The sequence below is a fragment of the Leucoraja erinacea genome, chromosome 1 (genome assembly GCF_028641065.1).
Source record: "Leucoraja erinacea ecotype New England chromosome 1, Leri_hhj_1, whole genome shotgun sequence".
Classification (NCBI taxonomy): Eukaryota; Metazoa; Chordata; class Chondrichthyes; order Rajiformes; family Rajidae; genus Leucoraja; species Leucoraja erinaceus.
In genome coordinates, this window is record NC_073377.1 from 161971068 (window position 1) to 161989297 (window position 18230).

General features: G+C 42.4%; 2 protein-coding genes and 1 non-coding gene across 3 annotated transcripts in view; 1 reads left to right on the forward strand and 2 right to left on the reverse strand.

The window, feature by feature from the left end:
• bbs7 (Bardet-Biedl syndrome 7) overlaps positions 1-3978 on the reverse strand; it is a 47390-nt gene extending 43412 nt beyond the window's left edge. The window contains 1 exon segment of the mRNA XM_055647129.1: positions 3722-3978. Within this exon segment, the coding sequence (XP_055503104.1) occupies positions 3722-3757 (36 nt within the window). The 5' untranslated portion in view covers positions 3758-3978.
• A 2314-nt stretch (positions 3979-6292) lies between these two features.
• ost4 (oligosaccharyltransferase complex subunit 4 (non-catalytic)) lies at positions 6293-13670 on the reverse strand. The gene is made up of 3 exons (XM_055647140.1): positions 13614-13670; positions 6643-6788; positions 6293-6460 (listed from the first exon to the last, which is right to left on the reverse strand). The coding sequence occupies exon 2, from the start codon at positions 6785-6787 to the stop codon at positions 6674-6676; it is 114 nt and encodes a 37-aa protein (XP_055503115.1). The 5' UTR covers position 6788; positions 13614-13670; the 3' UTR covers positions 6293-6460; positions 6643-6673.
• A 600-nt stretch (positions 13671-14270) lies between these two features.
• On the forward strand, positions 14271-14341 carry trnag-gcc (transfer RNA glycine (anticodon GCC)). The gene has a single exon. It is a non-coding gene; the product is annotated as a tRNA-Gly (tRNA).
• Positions 14342-18230: the final 3889 nt, after the last annotated feature.

The following is an 18230-nucleotide window of genomic DNA, read 5'->3' on the forward strand; positions in this document are numbered from 1 at the left end:
AATAAGAACAAATGTGGGTTCCTTTAGAGACAGGAGGGATTTTATATTGCAGTAATTAGTGCCTTTTAACTTCAAGCCAAAGCACCCAAGCCACCATTTGCAGTAAGTAGTGCCTTTCAACTTCGCCAAAGCACCCAAGCCACCATTTGCAGTAAGTAGTGCCTTTCAACTTCGCCAAAGCACCCAAGTCACCATTTGCAGTAAGTAGTGCCTTTTAACTTCAAGCCAATTTAACTGCTGGGCAGAACAGTGGTAGATGGAATTTAATCCAGGCTAGTGTAAAGTAATACACTTTGGGAGGTCAAATTCTGGTAGGACATACAGTTGGGACGTCATGTTGCAGCTGTACAAACACATTGGTTGGAATGCACTTGAAATATTGTGTCCAGTTCTTTTTATCACATAAGGATGTGAAAGCAATAGAGGATGTTATCAGGATGTTGCACGGAATGGAGGGCTATAGTTAAGAGAGAGTTTGGATAGGCTGGGTTTACTCTCACTGGAATATAGATCAAGGGGTGACCTTCTGAAAGTTTATAAAATTGAGGGGCATGGATAGGATAGTGAGAAAAATTGAATTGCAATCAAGATTCACCAGATTATTATCTGGGATGGCAGGTTTGCCAATATTCTCTTAAATTGACAATAACATTTACTGAAACATAAAATAGTTCCAGGGATTGTCAGTGATGACTGCAATTTCAGTGCCCTCCGTAATGTTTGGGACAAAGACCCATCATTTATTTATTTGCCTCTGTACTCCACAATTTGAGATTTGTAATAGAAATAAAAAATCACAGTGGTTAAAGTGCACATTATTAAAGGGTATTTTTTTATACATTTTGGTTTCACCATGTAGAAATTACAGTGACAGCAGTATTTATACATAGTCCAGCCCCCCCCCCCCCATTCCATTTGTATGCAATGACTGCCTGAAGTCTGTGATTCATGGATATCACCAGTTGCTGGGTGTCTTCTCTGGTGATGCTCTCTGCAAGGCCTGTCTGTATTGGAGCTTATGCTTGTTTTGGGGGGTAGTCCCCTTCAGCATATAAAAGGCATGCTCAATTGGGTTCAGATCAGGAGATTGACTTGGCCACTCAAGAATTGAATATTTTTTAGCTTTGAAAAACTCCTTTGTTGCTTTAGCAGGATGTTTGGGATCATTGTTTTGCTGTAGAATGAACCGCCAGCCAATGAGTTTTGAGGTATTTGTTTGAACTTGAGTAGATAGGATGTATCTATACACTTCAGGATTAATTATGCTACTACCATCAGCAGTTGTATCATCACTGAAGATAAGTGAGCCAGTACCTTCAGCAGCCTACATGCGCAGGCCAAAACACCCCCACCACCGTGTTTCACAGATGAGGTGGTATGCTTTGGATCTTGGGCAGTTCCTTCTCTCCTCCATACTTTGCTCTTTCCATCACTCTGATATAAGTGAATCTTCGTCTCATCTGCCCATAAGACCATTTCCAGAACTGTGGTTGCTATTTTAAGTACTTCTTGGCAAACTGTAACCTGGCCATCCTATTTTTGCGGCTAACCAGTGGTTTGCATCTTGCAGTGTAGCCTCTGTATTTCTGTTCATGAAGTCTTCTGCGGACAGTGGTCATTGACAAATCCACACCTGACTCCTGAAGAGTGTTTCTGATCTGTCCGACAGGTGTTTGAGGATTTTTCTTTATTAAAGAGAGAATTCTTCTGTCATCAGCTGTGGAGGTCTTCCTTGGCCTGCCAGTCCCTTTGCGATTAGTAAGCTCACCAGTGCTTTTTCTTCTTAATGATGTTCCAAACAGTTGATTTTGGTAAGCCTAAGGTTTGGCTGATGTCTCAAACAATTTTATTCTTGTTTCACAGTCTCATAATGGCTTCTTTGACTTTCATTGGCACAACTTTGGGCCTCATGGTGTTAAACAGCAATAAAAGTTTCCAAAGATGATGGAAAGACTGGGTGCTGAGAGCTCTCATATACCTGCATTAAGGAGGCAATCAAAAACACCTGAGCAATTACAAACACCTGTGAAGTCATGTGTCCCAAACATTATGGTGCCGTGAAATGGGGGGACTATGTATAAACACAGTTGTAATTTCTACATGGTGAAACCAAAATGTATAAAAATATCCTTTAATAAAATCTGACAATGTGCAATTTAACCACATGTGATTTTTTTTCTATTACAAATCTCAAATTATGGAGCACAGAGCCAAATAACTAAATTATGGGTATTTGGCCCAAACATTATGATGAGCACTGTATTTCCCTTGCCTAAGCAGTCTAGAACTAGGGATATCTGTCATTCTGGAATGATATGAAGAAACATTTCTTCACATGAAGATGGTGAATCTTTGGATTAAAAAAAAATCATAAGTGAGGAAACACAATCATTTAATTAATTCAAGACAGCAAGTGTGGTTTTCTGGATAAATGTGAATCAAAGGATATGAGAAGTGCAAGAAAGCTGTGAAGAGGTACAATAGATCTGCCATGATCTTCACAAAGTAATGCCATAGAAGAAGTAAAGCATTATAGCTCCTTATATCATTATAAGTAAATAAGGACGTGAATACACTTGACGAAGAAGATGTTATAATGATATTTCCTTGGTCAGGACACAGGATGCAAGGTTGACATGACGAGTTTCTTCTCACCAATGATCTGAATCTGAATTCCATATCCCAGAGATATGGGAGCCGAGTCATAATTATCTTTATTTATCTATCTATCTTCTATCTATATCTATATCTATATATTACTAAATCTCTGATCTTGACCGCTTTTGGCCGACTGTGCTGCAATTTCCCAGAGAACGCCGCCACCTACGGCTATCATTTTTGGCCACCTCGCTAAGAGCCCCCCTCCGCCGTATGAGTGTGGAGGATTTTTTCCATCGATGAAAAATGAGAGAGATATTAATGTTTTTACAAAATTTCCCATTCTCTCTGCTGCCCCCGCTGGTGGCAGGGGGGGGACTATAAAACCAGGAAGTGTCGTGCCTCACTCACTCAGTCTCTGCCAGAACCAGGAAGCGAGAGGGTCACGGCTCACGGCTCTCTGAGCTCTGAATAACACTGAAGGCACGTCTACTCCACGGTGAGTCCCCTCGATGCGGCTGTAAAGTGGCTGCAGCCCTTTTTAAAACGTTTGTGTTCACAAAATGAATTTTGGTTGTCGGGTGTCTGCAGCCCAATTGTTTGCCTTGGCTTGGCTTTTAAAATCGTTTGCAACAGTTGGATTGCCTGCCCAAGCATCCATACGGCCCACAATGTCTATACTAGCCCTCTGGAAACCAGTACCTTCAGCCCGCAACACTCATACTTGCGCAACAGACAGCCCCCCCTCACTGGTGAGCAGTATTGGAATTGGTGGAGAGGTGGAATATTGCGTTGGTGACCAGCCCTCCCGTGTGATGCTGGGACCCAACGGGTCCCACTTAGTCTAGTATATAATAATATTCAAGAATGAGGTTTATATATTTTCAGACTTTTGGCTGGAAAATGAATTGAATCTGAAGGCCAACTTTATGGAATGGTGTAGCATAGGTCAAACGGTCTATTCCTGCTTCTAATTCCTGTTTTAATTGCATTGCCGACAGTGAATTCGTTTGCTGACTAGTTTATGTTTCGAATACAAAAATCACAGTTTTCGCCAACACATTCATCATTTGTTAATTTAAAAAATGCAGTGATAACTAACTGGACCAAGTGTCCTTCCTACCTGCAGGTAGTCGACACGGTTCAAATGTAGCTCCATGGCCACCGGTACTTTATCTGAAATGTCGGGAAGATCTAAGGAGGAGGGAGGCCCGACTGAAAACTGTCAGCGGGGAATCACCGGAGAGGAGACATTGGCGGCCAGATTGAGACACAGATATAGATGTCTCGGTTACACAAGCGGCATCATAACCGCGCTAGGCCGCACTCGGCCCGTCTCCATGGAGATCCTAAGCGGCTCCTAACGCGGCAATCCGCTGGTTACAGCTTGTCGCACCCACGTTAAACCGCGCCGCTCATTGGTGTGTGCGTGGAGGCGACCGGAGGGACGTGGCAAGGTTTTTTTTTAATCGAGGCCCAGAAAGGATCTCTCCTATTGCAGAGATCTTTGGATTAAACCTCAGCTGCATTTTTCTGCAGATTCTCTCCAAAACATGCCGATTTTCAGCGCGACTGATTTTTTTTTAAATATAAGTAGGGCCTTAGTAATGTATTCACTTCTTTAACCTATTGCAATATCTGAAATTGCACTCCTTGAGAAACCGAGCACAGCTTCTGACTAGTTGATGCCAAAGGCTAGTATTTTCGGTTGATGCTATCAGCCCTTCAGGCGAACCACCATGTAATTTCTAGGTTTTAGGTGAATTGTTACGCTGCAATTGCTTTCTATCCAAATGAGGAATGCCACCCATGATTCATACATAAGAGTGAGGAAGTCTTGCTGCAACTGAGCACGAAGTTAGTGAGATTACACTTGTGTTAGTGAGATCGACCCCAAGGACAACATTGAGGTTAGCTGCGTTCTCCACAGAGCCCCTGCTGCATGAACAATCAAAAGGGAGGGATGTGTCAGTGTGATTCTTTTGTCTTGTGCATCCTGCCAATCTCCTTTTTATTCCTGCTGCAGGCCCCCTTTCACTTTCTTATTCTCTCCTTTCCACACACTGTACTATTGCCCCCTTCCTGTCCTCTAATGACAAGAAAGTGAACAGCGTGCACTATTTGCTAAATCTTTCATAATATTTCCAAGTACTTCTGTAACTTTGCATTGGATTCAAAGCATGTTTACAACATAACAGTTTCACATAAAACTGGACGAAAACTCAAATGAGCAAAACATTATTTCTCAAGTAGAATTAATACTGCGAGTTGATTCTGGTTTCTAAAATAGACAATTGGTTTTTTTTTGCAATGCATAGATTCGCTCAAGATGGGATTGAATATTATGCAACTGGCAGCGCTTCAGAAAATAAAGCAGTCAATGCTTGCATGCAGCAAGGCCTTAACAAGATTCAGACAGTCTAATTTGAAGCAATTTATGGGACCAGGGCCAGCATTGACAAAAGATTCTCACCATCCACTCTTAACAGACAGTGGCAAAATCCCAAGATCAATAGCTGAAGTCCCTATTGACCATAAACATAACAGAATGTTCCCTAAATATTAATGTGACCACATGGGAAAGTTGGAGGCTGGGTGTCCTCCAAATAAATGACTTGGTCCCTGACTCCCTGAAGGCTTCCCATTGTTTACATTGCAAAAGGCAAGTGTGTGATGAAATGCTCTTCTGATCAGGGCAAATGCAGTTCAACATCACCTAGAACAAAACACCCAGCTTGATTTGTGCCCCATTCATTAACTCAATGTTAGTTTCTGCAACAGCAGCATACACCATTACAAAATACGTATCATAATTACACATCTTTCCCAACGACACGATTCACATACTTGAGTGAAAATGCTGACATTTTTGTCTGTTTTAAAAATCTGCAACTACTTGCGGTGTAACCTCACTGTGGGAAAACGTTTGCTTTCATTTTCCTTCCAAATTTTGTCAAATTAAGTTGTTGTAAATTTATAACATTCAATATTAATGGTGTTAACTAGTGTACCTAACAAGCATGAGAAAAATAGCCAGAATAAGATGTCTGAAATACAGATTGAGAGTTTCGTAAACAAAGCTGTCACACCAAATAAAAATGAGAAGCCACCAAATGGCAAACCACAAGAATAAAAAGACAAAAAACAATCAGCAAACTATAAATCATGCACACGCATACAAGACTATCAGAATTGCATTTTACTTAAGTAAAGAAGGATAAGCATACAATCTGTCATGAATCAGACAAGTACTGAAATAATGAATGCCAGAAAATATGTGGGACACAAAATAAATCAGAAGAATTTTACATTCTTGGGCAGGGAAAGAAAAGGGAATATTTAAGTTTCACGTAAAATATTGGCTTTTCATGCAATTGATAAACAGATTGATTTGTATAAAAGTTTACATAAATTAATTTACTCATTTTATCGCATTTATCGGTGTATGCAATAGATTACACTACCAATTAATCTACGATAAATTGATATATCGGAACCTTGGATATCACATGTAGGAGACAAACTATTTGATCTTTAGGTGCATGTATCAGACGTCGAGACAGAACTGCAAATCATAAAATACATGTTAACATTAACCAAAGGTAGGATAGAAAATATTCATCAATTAACACAAATTCACAGCACTTGTAAGTTGCAAATCATTTTAAAGAAATCAAAGATATGTGCTCCATAATTCCAACAAATTCAATATTTATTGACAAGGCACATTTTTCAGTACAAAGCACACTAATGCAGTTGTTTTATTTGAATGACGAATTGGTAAAATCCAATGTGGATCTTCTTTCATCTGCTAAACAAGCTTCCATCTTTTCTTCCAATTTGATTGGTCCTAATTGTCACACTAGAAAACAAAAAGACAAACATAATTTATGTGCATAAGCTTCTGCTGGCAAATGTTCTATTATAAAATAGGAATTAAAAAAATATTTTAATATACGAGGCTGCTTATGCAAACAAGTATGATTATATTTCACTACAGCCACAAATGTTAGAGTTGTTATGATACAGAATGTGGTTCATTACCTGGTAAATATAATGGTTTTGTGATATTACATCACTCTAGCTTCTTAGGATTGTTAACAGCAACATAGTGGTACAGGACAACGAGGAGGAATAGTGATACCCCCAGCATATTGGCAAAGATTGCCAACTGTACGTCCGTGATCATCCTAAAAAGAAAGATAAGACCACCATATTAGGAAAAAGTGCAAAGTAAGTATGCAGTCCATGGTAAATTTATATAGTTATGACCAAGAGTCATTTTAGAATGGCAACCCTACAAAATGACTGGATTACATCTCAGTGCCAACTGTCATCTGGCACAAACTCTCAACTGTTTAAGTCAAATCAAGTCAATTTTATTTCTGTAGCACATTTAAAAACAACTCTCGTTGACCAAAGTGCTTTATATCAGCAGGTACTAATGTGCTACCTACAATGGTACACAGATCTAACAATACATACATAAATACATACATACAGCGCTCCCTCAGACGACCTCAAGAAACACTTGTCAGTAGAAATAGGTTTTAACTGTAGACTTAAAGGAGTCGATGGAGGGGGCAGTTCTGATGAGAAGAGGGATGCTGTTCCACAGTCTAGGTGCTGCAACCGCAAAAGCGCGGTCGCCCGAGCTTAAACCTGGACCACAGGATAGTCAGTAGCCCCCAAGTCGGTCGACCTGAGGGACCTGGAGGTAGAATGGTGGGCTAGAAGATTTTTGATATAGGTGGGAGGAGCCTGAAGTTGATTCTGTACCATACTGGGAGCCAGTGGAGAGAGACCAGAATCGGGGTGATGTGGTCCCTTTTACGGGTACCCGTCAGAAGTCTCGCTATGACGTTTTGGACCAATTGCAGACAAGACGAGGATGATTGGCTGATGCCAGTGTAAAGAGAGTTGCAGTAATCAAGGCGGGAGGAGATAAATGCGAGGATGATTTTTTCAGTGGAGAAAATTAGTTAAGGAGAGATTGAAATACAAGTTTCAACAAAATCAGAAAATAAAGTAACAAGAAAGTGCTATTTCTTCTTGTTATAAACAAAAGTTAAAATTAGCAGCAGGTTATATACCTTTTGATATGGTGAGGAACACGAACAATGCAGGTCATTAACTTTCCCAATGAAACAGGGCCTTCAGCACAACTTTCCCACACTGACGAACATGTCCCATCTACACTAGTCCCACCTGCCTGTGTTTGGCCCATATTCACAATACAATACAATACGACACAATTTATTTATTGTCATTTGAACCTCATTGAGGTTCAAACGAAATTTGGTTTCTGGAGTCATACACACAAGAAAAAGAACCAAGACACAACACAATTTACACAAACATCCATCACAGTGAATCTCCTCCTCACTGTGATGGAAGGCAAAGTCTTATCTCTCCCCTGCACTCCTCATTCTCCTCCCAATGTCAGAGTCAAAGCCCCCGGCGGGCGATGGTATGTCCCGTGGCCATTAAAGCTGCGCCGGGTGATGCAAGGCCGCGCTCCGGGTCTTGGTGTTGGAGCCCCCGGCGGGCGCTAACTAGTCCCGCGGCCATTTAAAGCCGCGCAGGGCGATGATGTAAGGCCCCGCTCCAGGTCATCCTCAACCCCGCAACTCGGGCGGGAGAAGTCGCCGTTGCGGAAGCCCCGAAAAGCGGTCTCCCACCAGGGACCCGCGGGCTCCGGGTGTCACTGTTCATCAGACCTGCGGTTTAAGCCTACGAATCCCCGGGATCGGGTCGCAGCAGCGCGCCACCACAGCTCCTCCCGCTCCGAACTCGGACAGATCCACAATGGTGGGTAAGTCCGCAGGCTCCGCGACTGGAGCCCCAGGTCGTTCTGGTTGGAGGCCGCTCCACGGTGCTAAGCCCCAACGACAACGGAGACCAGACAGGGAAAAGGTCGGGTTCTCCGTGCAGGGGAAAGATTTTAAAAGTTGCCCCCACCCCCCGCCCCCCACACACATCCCCAGTAAAAAAAAAAGCACTTTAAACTACATTCAAACGCGACAAAAAATAAAAAAAAACGACAGATGGACTGCAGAGGCCGCTGCGACATGAGTCTCCAACCCTCTCCTATCCATGTACATGTCTAAATGTTTCATAAACATTGCAATGGTACCTGCCTCGCCTACCTCCTCCAGCAGCTTGTTCCATACGCCCACTACCCTTTGTGTAAAAACGTTACCTTTCGGGTTCCTATTACATTTTTCCCCCTCACCTTAAACCTATGTCCTCCGGTTCTTGATTCCCCTACTCTGGGCAAGAGACAATATACGTTTTCTCAATCTACACCTCTATAAGATCACCCCTCATCCTTCTGGCTCCAAGGAATCAAGTACTAGCCTGCTCAATCTCTCCCTACAGCTCAGGCCCTCGAGGCCTGGCAACATCCTGGTAAATCTTCTCTTTCCAGCTTGACAACATCTTTCCTTTAACATGGTGCCAAAACTGAACACAATACTCTAAATGTGACCTCACCAACATGTTATATAACTGCAACATGACCTCCCAACTTCTATACTCAATACTCTGACTGATGAAGGCCAATGTGCCAAAAGCTTTTTTGACCACCTTGTCTACCTGTGACGCCAGTTTCAAGGAACTATGAACCTGCACACCTAGATCCTTCTGCGCTACAACCATCCACTGTGTAGGTCCAGCCCATGAGGATTTAAGTTTAGGAGCAAGGAGGTCCTACTGCAGTTGTACAGAACCCTGGTGAGACCGCACCTGGAGTACTGTGTGCAATTTGGTCCGAATATGAGGAAGGACATTATTGCTATTGAGGGACTGCAGTGTAGGTTCACCAGGTTAATTCCTGGGATGGTGGGACTGACAATGATGAAAGAATGTTTAAGAAGGAACTTCTTAATGCAGCTGCTGGAAAATCGAAGGTAGACAAAAAAACGATCGCCCAACACCTCCGCTCGGTTCGCAATAACCAACCTGATCTCCCGGTGGCTCAGCACTTACAACTCTCCCTCCCATTCCGAATCCGACCTTTCTGTCCTGGGCCTCCTCCATGGCCAGAGTGAGGCCCACTGTAAATTGGAGGAGCAGCACCTCATATTTCACTTGGGCAGTTTATACCCCAGCGGTATGAACATTGACCTCCAATTTCAGGTAGTCCCAGCTTTCTCCTCCCCTTCCCAGCTCTCCCTAAGCCCACTGTCTCCGCCTCTTCCTTTCTTCTTCCCCCCCACCCCTCACATCAGTCTGAAGAAGGGTCTCGACCCGAAACATTGCCTATTTCCTTCGCTCCATGGATGCTGCCTCACCCGCTGAGTTTCTCCAGCCTTTTTGTCTACCTAGGATGAATGAATGGGTCAATTGGGTTTGTATTCACTGGAATTTAGAAGGATGAGAGATCTTATAGAAACATATAAAATTCTTAAAGGATTGGACAGGCTAGATGCACGGAAAATGTTCCCGATGTTGAAGAAGTCTAGAACTAGGGTTCACAGTTTAAGAATATGGGATAGGCCATTTAGGACTGAGATGAGGAAAAACCTTTCCACCCAGAGTTGTGAATCTGTGGAATTCTCTGCCACATAAGGCAGTGGAGGCCAATTCACTGGATGTTTTCAAGAGAGAGTTAGATTTTGCTCTTAGGGATAAAGGAATTAAGGAATATGGGGAAAAAGCAGAAACGGTATACCGATTTTAGATGATCAGCCGAATGGCCTACAACTGCACCTATTTTTCCATGTTTCTCTGTTAGACTTCGCAAAAATGCAACACCTCACATTTCTCAGTATTAAATTCCATCAACTATTCCTCAGCCAACCTGCCCAACTGATAAAGATCCTGCTGCAATTTTTGACAACCATCTTCACTATCTACACCACACACCTTTGTGTCAATTGATTAATTAGATAACCATTAAGATATACTGACCATCTTTACTTTTAATCTGCTTAACAATTATATCAGTCTTGCAAAATTCAATTAAATTAGCAAACACAGTCCTTCATCTTTGAAAAGGTTGGGGAGGAGGAGGAGGAGGCGGAGGTTCTTTAAAAAATATTTCTCTCTGACGTGGATTCCATCACCAGTAGGAATACAGTTGGCCTATCTTATCGAATTACATTATTTGGGGCACAGATCCAATCACATGTATTTTCATAAGTATAGAGAATGTAAACTAAATTTAATTAATCCTTCATAATTCAACATCTTGTCTGGTATAATTCCATGAATCCATGTGTATCTTTCCTGCAGTGTGCCTAAAGTGCAACATAATACTCCAAATGAAGCATAATTCTCCTCAAGCTTTGGAACTAAGATAAAAGCAACATTCCATGAGCCTGTTTGTTACTTTTTAAGCCTGTCCAATAGCTTTAAGTTCTTTTGTATATATGTAGAACCCTGCCAAACTTTCCAGTCATCATTCGAATTGATTACAGAAAATTCAGCACTTTAAATTAAATAACAGGACCCCTGCATTTTTTTATCACTCATCAAGGCCACACAAATATAATTTCAGTGATAAATACAACTGGGAAGTTCAATGGTACTTCATTGTCACATGTACCTAGGTAGAGTGCAATTCCTTTTTTGCACGGTTCAGTAAATTCTTATTATAGATAGGCACAATAATACTTGTACAAAAGTGTAAAAATAGTAGATTAAACCGAGATGTCCTTCTACCAAAAAATACCCACCAAGAAGATGTAAATGGACAACAGGTGATAACATTTAGTATATTTGATAGAGGCAGAAGGAACTATAGATGCTGGTTTACAAAAAAAACCTCACTGCTTGGGTAATACAGCGGGTCAGGCAGGTTGAATGCCCAAGAGCAATGGAAATGACAAAAAGTGGTAGACACAGCCCTGTCCATCACAGGTACTGACCTCCCCACCATAGAAGGGATTTATAGGAGGCGCTGCCTCAAAAAGGCAGCCAGCATCACCATAGGACCGCTCTAACCATCCTTCATTTCACTCCTGCCATCAGGAAGAAGGTATAGGAGTCTGAAAACTGTGACCTCCAGGTTCAGGAACATTTCCATTTACCATCAGGCCCTTGAACATTACAAACACAAACTAAACTACGATGGTCTTGGTTGCACGCGGGACTTTGAACTTTTGTTTTATGCTAACATTTTAAATTTTATTGAGTTTTCTTTTGTTTATTGTGTTATTTATGAGTACTGTATTTACAGAACTGTTGCAAGGAATTTGGCAAATGTATCCAGGAAAGTTTCCTAAGGCAATATGTAAGAGGGTGGGGGAGGGCAAAGCTCTCATGAAATTGGGATGGGCAAGTGACTGAAGTATCTGTGACTGAGCCTTTTGCGACCAGCGACTACTGGTCTACTGGCTTTAAAAGAGTTCTGGATAAAGACAGGGTGGACCCACGAGTTAAAATTCTGAATTGGGGCAAGGCTAACTTTGATGGTATTAGACAGGACCTAGTTCAAGTTGATTGGAGTAAGTTGTTTGTGGGCAAAGATATGACTGGAGTTGAAGGCATGCATGTTCCTGTTACATTGAAGGGCAAGACATGTGGGAGTAAGAGTTTGGATGACGAGAGAAATTGTGGTTCTGATCAGGCAAAAAGAGGCATGAGACTGATATTGGCAGCTGCGAATAAGTGTTTCCCTGGAGGGATTTGAAACTGAAGAGCATACCTTTGAAGGAAACTAGGGGGGCAAAAAGGACTCGGGAGATAATAAGATTTTGTAAGTGCATTAAGGGATAAATAGAGGAAACAGGACTGCCTAGGTGCTTTCTATCCTAAGGTGTATGAATGTAGATAAATCTCACGGGCTTGATTAAATATATCCAAGGACAATGAAATTGGGCACCCTGACTGAGATTTACAAATCTTCATTAGTCACGTGAGGTACATGAAAACTGGAGGATGGCTAATGTTGTGCCTCTCTTTAAGAAGGCCTGCAAGGAAAAGCCTGTGAATTATAGGCCAGTGAGTTAGTTACTGGACTCACTTAGTTAGTAGGCAAGTTACTGGAGAGTATTCTGAAGGACAAGATATATATGCATTTGGATGAACAGTGGTTGAGTAGGAATAGTCAACATGATTTTGTACATGGGAGATCGTGGTTTACGAGTTTTTTGAAGATGTAACAAAGAAAGTTAACGGGGGCATTGCCGTATACATTAACAAGGTTCGCATAGTGGGCTGCCCTAGAAGGTTAGATTGCATGGGATCCCGGGAGAGCTAGTCGACTGGATAGAGAATTTGCTTCCTGGAAGGAAGCAGAAGATGATGGTGGAAGGCTTCTTTCAGATTGGAGGCCCGTGACTAGTGGTTTGTCCCAGGGATCGGTGTTGGGGCCATTGCTGTTTGTGGCTGTCTATGATTTGGATCAGAATGAACAAGGCAGGGTTAATAAATTTGCAGATTACATTAAAGTGGGTGGTGTTATAGATAGCGAAGATGGCTTTCAAAGATTACAGCATTGGATCGGTTACCTAAGTGGGCTGAGAAATGGTTAATGGAGTTTAATGCAGATAAATTTGAGGTGTTGCATTTTGGGAAGTCAAACCACGATAGGATCTGATTTGTGGAGGAAAGAACTGCAGATGCTGGTTTAAACCAAATATCCTATAGGATCGCTTTAGGATTATAGGATCTTTGGTTTAAACCGAAGATAAACACAAATGCTGGAGTAACTCAGCGGGACAGGCAGCATCTCTGGAGAGAAGGAATGGGTGACGTTTCGGGTCGAGACCATTCTTCAGACTGAATCAGTCAGAATTGACCTCATTGGAGTCCCTCGGACCATCTCTAATCAGACTTTATCTTGCACTAAACATTTATCCTGTTCCTTCCAGCACACCCCTTCACTACCCCGCCCCCCCCAGCTATTTATGTCAACGCACATTAAATGTCTCTGTTTCACGCAGATGGCCTAGTTGCCCCTTACGATTATTAAATATACTTTTACGTGTGGGATGCGCCGCTTCGACAGGCAGGTGATGAAGGAGAGGAGCAGCGCTGTGCGGACGCGGGCGGGCGGACCGACTCACCTTGTGGCAGCGGCGCGTCCCCCGATACCCGACCTCCGGCCACGTCGCCACCAGCGCCTGCGCGGTCCGCACCACACGTCACTCGGCACACGTCACTCGCCGCGCGCAGCGCCGCACGTCACTCGCCGCGCGCAGCGCCGCACGTCACTCGCCGCGCGCAGCGCCGTACGTCATTCGCCGGGCAGCGCCGCACGTCACTCGCCGCGCGCAGCGCCGCACGTCACGTGACGGGGGGGAGAGGGAGGGGGAGGTGAGATTGACGGTTAGGAGGCGGCGCGCGGCGCTTGACAGGAGGGAGGGGGGGGGGGGGGGGGGGGGGGGGGGGGGGGGGGGGGGGGGGGACGAGGGAGGGGGGAGGGGGGAGATTGACGGAGAGGGACGGTTAGGAGGGCGGCGCTTGTCGCTTGACTGGAGGGGGAGGGGGGAGGAGGTGACGGGGAGGGATGGGCGTCGATGGCAGGAGGTCCGTGAATCATTCTGAGTGGTGGCGTTAAATAGCGTCGCTGTGCATTTTATTATTTAAAATAAAAGAACTCCCCCTAAACATTCCGTTAGCTGATACGTAGCGAAAGAAAACATCTCATAGCCATTGTGTACAACCTGTTAGTCTGGTGGTGGTCGCCTTTATCAATTCTAAAACATCACTTTACATCAGCTGCATTGGTGGTTCAGTGGTAGAATTCTCGCCTGCCACGCGGGAGGCCCGGGTTCGATTCCCGGCCAATGCAACACTATCTTTTTTTTTTAAACCAGAGAATTTGAATCTGAAGAAGGAGAATTGGGTTTAAAAAATAAAAAAAAACTTTCCTAATGAATTCTTCGCCACTTTTCAGTTTGTATTTTTCAAAGATGAATTGGGGTTGAGAGGGATAGATCAATCATGATTGAATGGCCTAGTACTAGTAGATTTGATGGGCCAAATGCCTCAATTCTGCTCCTAATGAACTTATGAAACACATCTTCATGCAACACATTGCAGTGGGTGGCATCATCGATAACGAAGATGGTTATAACAAATTACAGCAGGATCAGGTACTTTAACAACATTTAAATGACATATGGACAGGTACATGGATAGGAAAGCTCGAGGGATAATGGGCCACACAGGTGCAAGTGGGACCAGTGTAGATGGGGCATTTTGGTTGTCATGTACAAGTTGGGCCGAGGCTCCTGTTTCTGCACTGCATGACTTTATGACACTATGGCGTCAAGACATCACACGGGTAATTTTTATAAGATATTGATGGTTTCCACCTATGGGATCAAAGAGTCCCGATAAAAACGGAATAATATGTGAGTGAACGTAAGAGAGAGAGAGAAAGAAATGAGCATCAATGGTTAAGGATCTAATAGCTGGTCTCATGTCTTACACAGAGAAAGTTGGTTGCAACTTTGGGAAGTTAATCATTGTGCCCCCTGGATGGACATCACTGTAAAAGTCTTCCTATCATTATGGACCAATCTATATTTTGCTGCTTCATCAATGATCATTCTTCCACCACAAGGTCAGAAGTGACTATATGTTGACAATTGTTGTTCTGTTCAGCTCTGTTCAAGTCAATTTATTGTCATATACATAAGTATGGTTAGGTACAGGTACAATGAAAATCTTGCCTCCAGCAGTATCATAGACACATAGATTCAGACAACAAACAAAAACCATACATTATAAATAGTATCTACATGTCTGTAGAGTTCTGTTGATCAGGTAGGATTAAGATTGTGCAAGTTGGGTCAAGAATTGGATGGACACAGTAAAGTAGATGATCCTGAACTTGGCAGTGTGGGAATTCTATAGAAGAGTTCTATACTTCCTGCCCAATGGTAGCAATGAGAATAGGGAATGGCCGAGATGGTGGGGATCTTTGTTGATAGATGCCACCTTCTTGAGGTAGCACCCCTTGTTAATGCATTTGATGGTAGGGAGGGCTGTGCCCATGATGGATGAGTCTAGGTCCACCACTCTCAGCAGCCTCCTGAGTTGCTGTGGGACGGAACTTCCATACCAGATCATGATGCAACCAGTCGGGATACTTTCTACGTTGTTAAAGAGTTTTCAATAACATGCTGAATCTCCTCTGAATCCCCTTCAACTTCTAACAGAGTAGAGGTATTGGTGCAATTTATCATCTTCTTCTTGAGTATGGCGTGCACAGCCTAAAGTTGTAGGTCAACTTGTTCTATTTGGTCTTCCGTTTCTGCACGTCGGGTTGAATGCATTAGTCAAAACAGGGTGTACCTTGTGAAGGTTGCAATCTCCAAACCTCACTTTACCATGATTGCATGTGTATCTTTTTACAAATACTGCACACAATAACCTGACAAAGGTGGTCAAATTTCAAATTCCTTCAAAAACATTTGGGTTCATGCCTGACATAGTATCAACACAAAATATAAGAAAAGATAGCATATTGATGGCAAGTTTCTGAAAATGGCATCGGAACACACAAATACATTTTGTGTAACGCTTGTCGTGTGGTATCCAATAAGTGCATGTATTTCTTATTCCTTTCTATGTTTATGAATATCACATGGAACAATAAAATTGCAAACACCGTTTCCACTTCATTCACATGATCATGTAGTAGAATACTCCATCCATCTGAGTGGACACCGCAACGCGCATTACACCAGGGGTCGGCAAACTTGTTCTGCATAGCGGCCAGGATCCATATCTGTTAGCGGATGATGGGCCACATCTATCGCCACAGTGTAACACTTGGTGTTGTTTTTAGCATTAGCTTTCACGTGTTTTTCAATCAGTTTTTTGCAGTTCCCAGGTCCCTTGCCTGTACCGAAAAACGCGTACGCAAAATATATCATAAACCGTCGTTGTACTTTCGACACCACGATGTTTGTGATATATTAAATTTGAATATAAGAAAAAATAATTAACTCGCCCAAAAATCACTACTACCATAGGATACCTCGTTGGTGTTTGTGAAAAGCATTAGAGGTTTGGAGCCTCCGTGGTTTAACTTACGGAGGTACCGACCCCGATAACGGTCGCTGTGACAATGGACACCAAGCACAACGACGGTTACAGGATCTTTGCTAGGCAGAATACCAGACATGTTACTGTATTTTTCTCCTGGTATTGATGAAAATATTTCCCTAGATCATTATCAAAACGTATATGTATGAGGGGCCATATGAAGTTTATTTATGAATTAAATATTCATGACTAAATGTGGCAGAGTTTTTAATGTCATACTTTTGGTGTCCAAAAGGTGGGAAAACGATGAAAATTTGTCTGATGAAAAAAGTTTTTGACTTTCGGTCTTGAAGTTATCTAATTTATATCTGTTATTTATAAGGTTATTGGTGTAAAAAACGAAATAATATTTTTGTTCCTCAAAATCTCTCTAGTATTGTAAAAAGACTCATGTACATGCTGGGCTCAGAGTATGCCATTCAAGATATTAATGCCCAGGCATTTGAAATTGCTAACACACTCTGTTGCTGGCTAACCAATGAAAACTGACATATAGTCTTCTGACCTCCCCTTTCAGAAGTCAATGATCTTGCTGACGTTGAACGAGAGGCTGTTGTTGCAGCTCCACTCAACCAGATGTTCTTTCTCTCTCCTGTGTGCTGTCTCATCACCACCTGTGATTCAGCCAACAATAGTGGTGTTGGCAGCAGATTGGTAGATTAGTTTTTTAGTGGAGCAGTCGGCTAAGGATTTATTTCAAATTTAGGAGCAAAAGGATTAATTTACATAATCTCAATGAACATTAGTGCAAAGGCATAAGAGCAATAGCAGAGGATAGATTGGCTCATGAATAGCTTGGTAGAAAAAAAATGGACTGCTAGTTCATTAGATCTCTTTTTGCAAGCTGGTTCAGAGGCACATTGGTCAACAGGTTAGAAGATATTTATTTGTCTTGGGAGTGCATAATTCTAGAAAAATGAGCGGCTAAAAAATAAGCTTCTTTGTTCCAAAACAATGATGTCCTTTATCTTAATCATATAGAGAAACATAAAATCAAACGGTTGTAATAAAATAAAAAATGTTGTGAAGGAAAAGAGTAAGGAAGTAATTATCATTAAAGCAGACTTACATAAGAGTGAAGGATAATGCAGGGGAAATAATTAAAGCATATAAATCAATAGAATCGGAAAATAAACAACAAAACAGGTTGACTTTGTTGAATAATGAGCCTCTGGATCATTCCAGACAGGGCGGATTAATCTGTCAAATGTATTAGTGTTTGCATCGTACCACTGCGTTAGGGATACCACCAATGTTCTCCATTTTAGGAGAGGGAATTTCAACTCCCTTCCATTGAGATCAGCGGATGCCGTGCGATTGTGGATTTCTAAGGATTGTGGATTAAGCAAGGTTTGAGGTATGATGACCTGTCTGAAGAAGGGTCCCAACCTGAAACATCACCCATCCTTTCTCTCCAGAGATGCTTCCTGACCCGCTGAGTTATTCCAGCACTTGGTGTCCATCTATTGATGATAGATTGCATAATGTGGACTCGGATTCCCTATGCCATTTTCCCTGAATATCAAACGCTTCTGTTCCATGAGATGACAGTTTTAATAGTCAGTGTCATGTTTAAGAGGAGCTGTTATGACTGTGCCATTTAGAGTCAAGAATGTTTAACT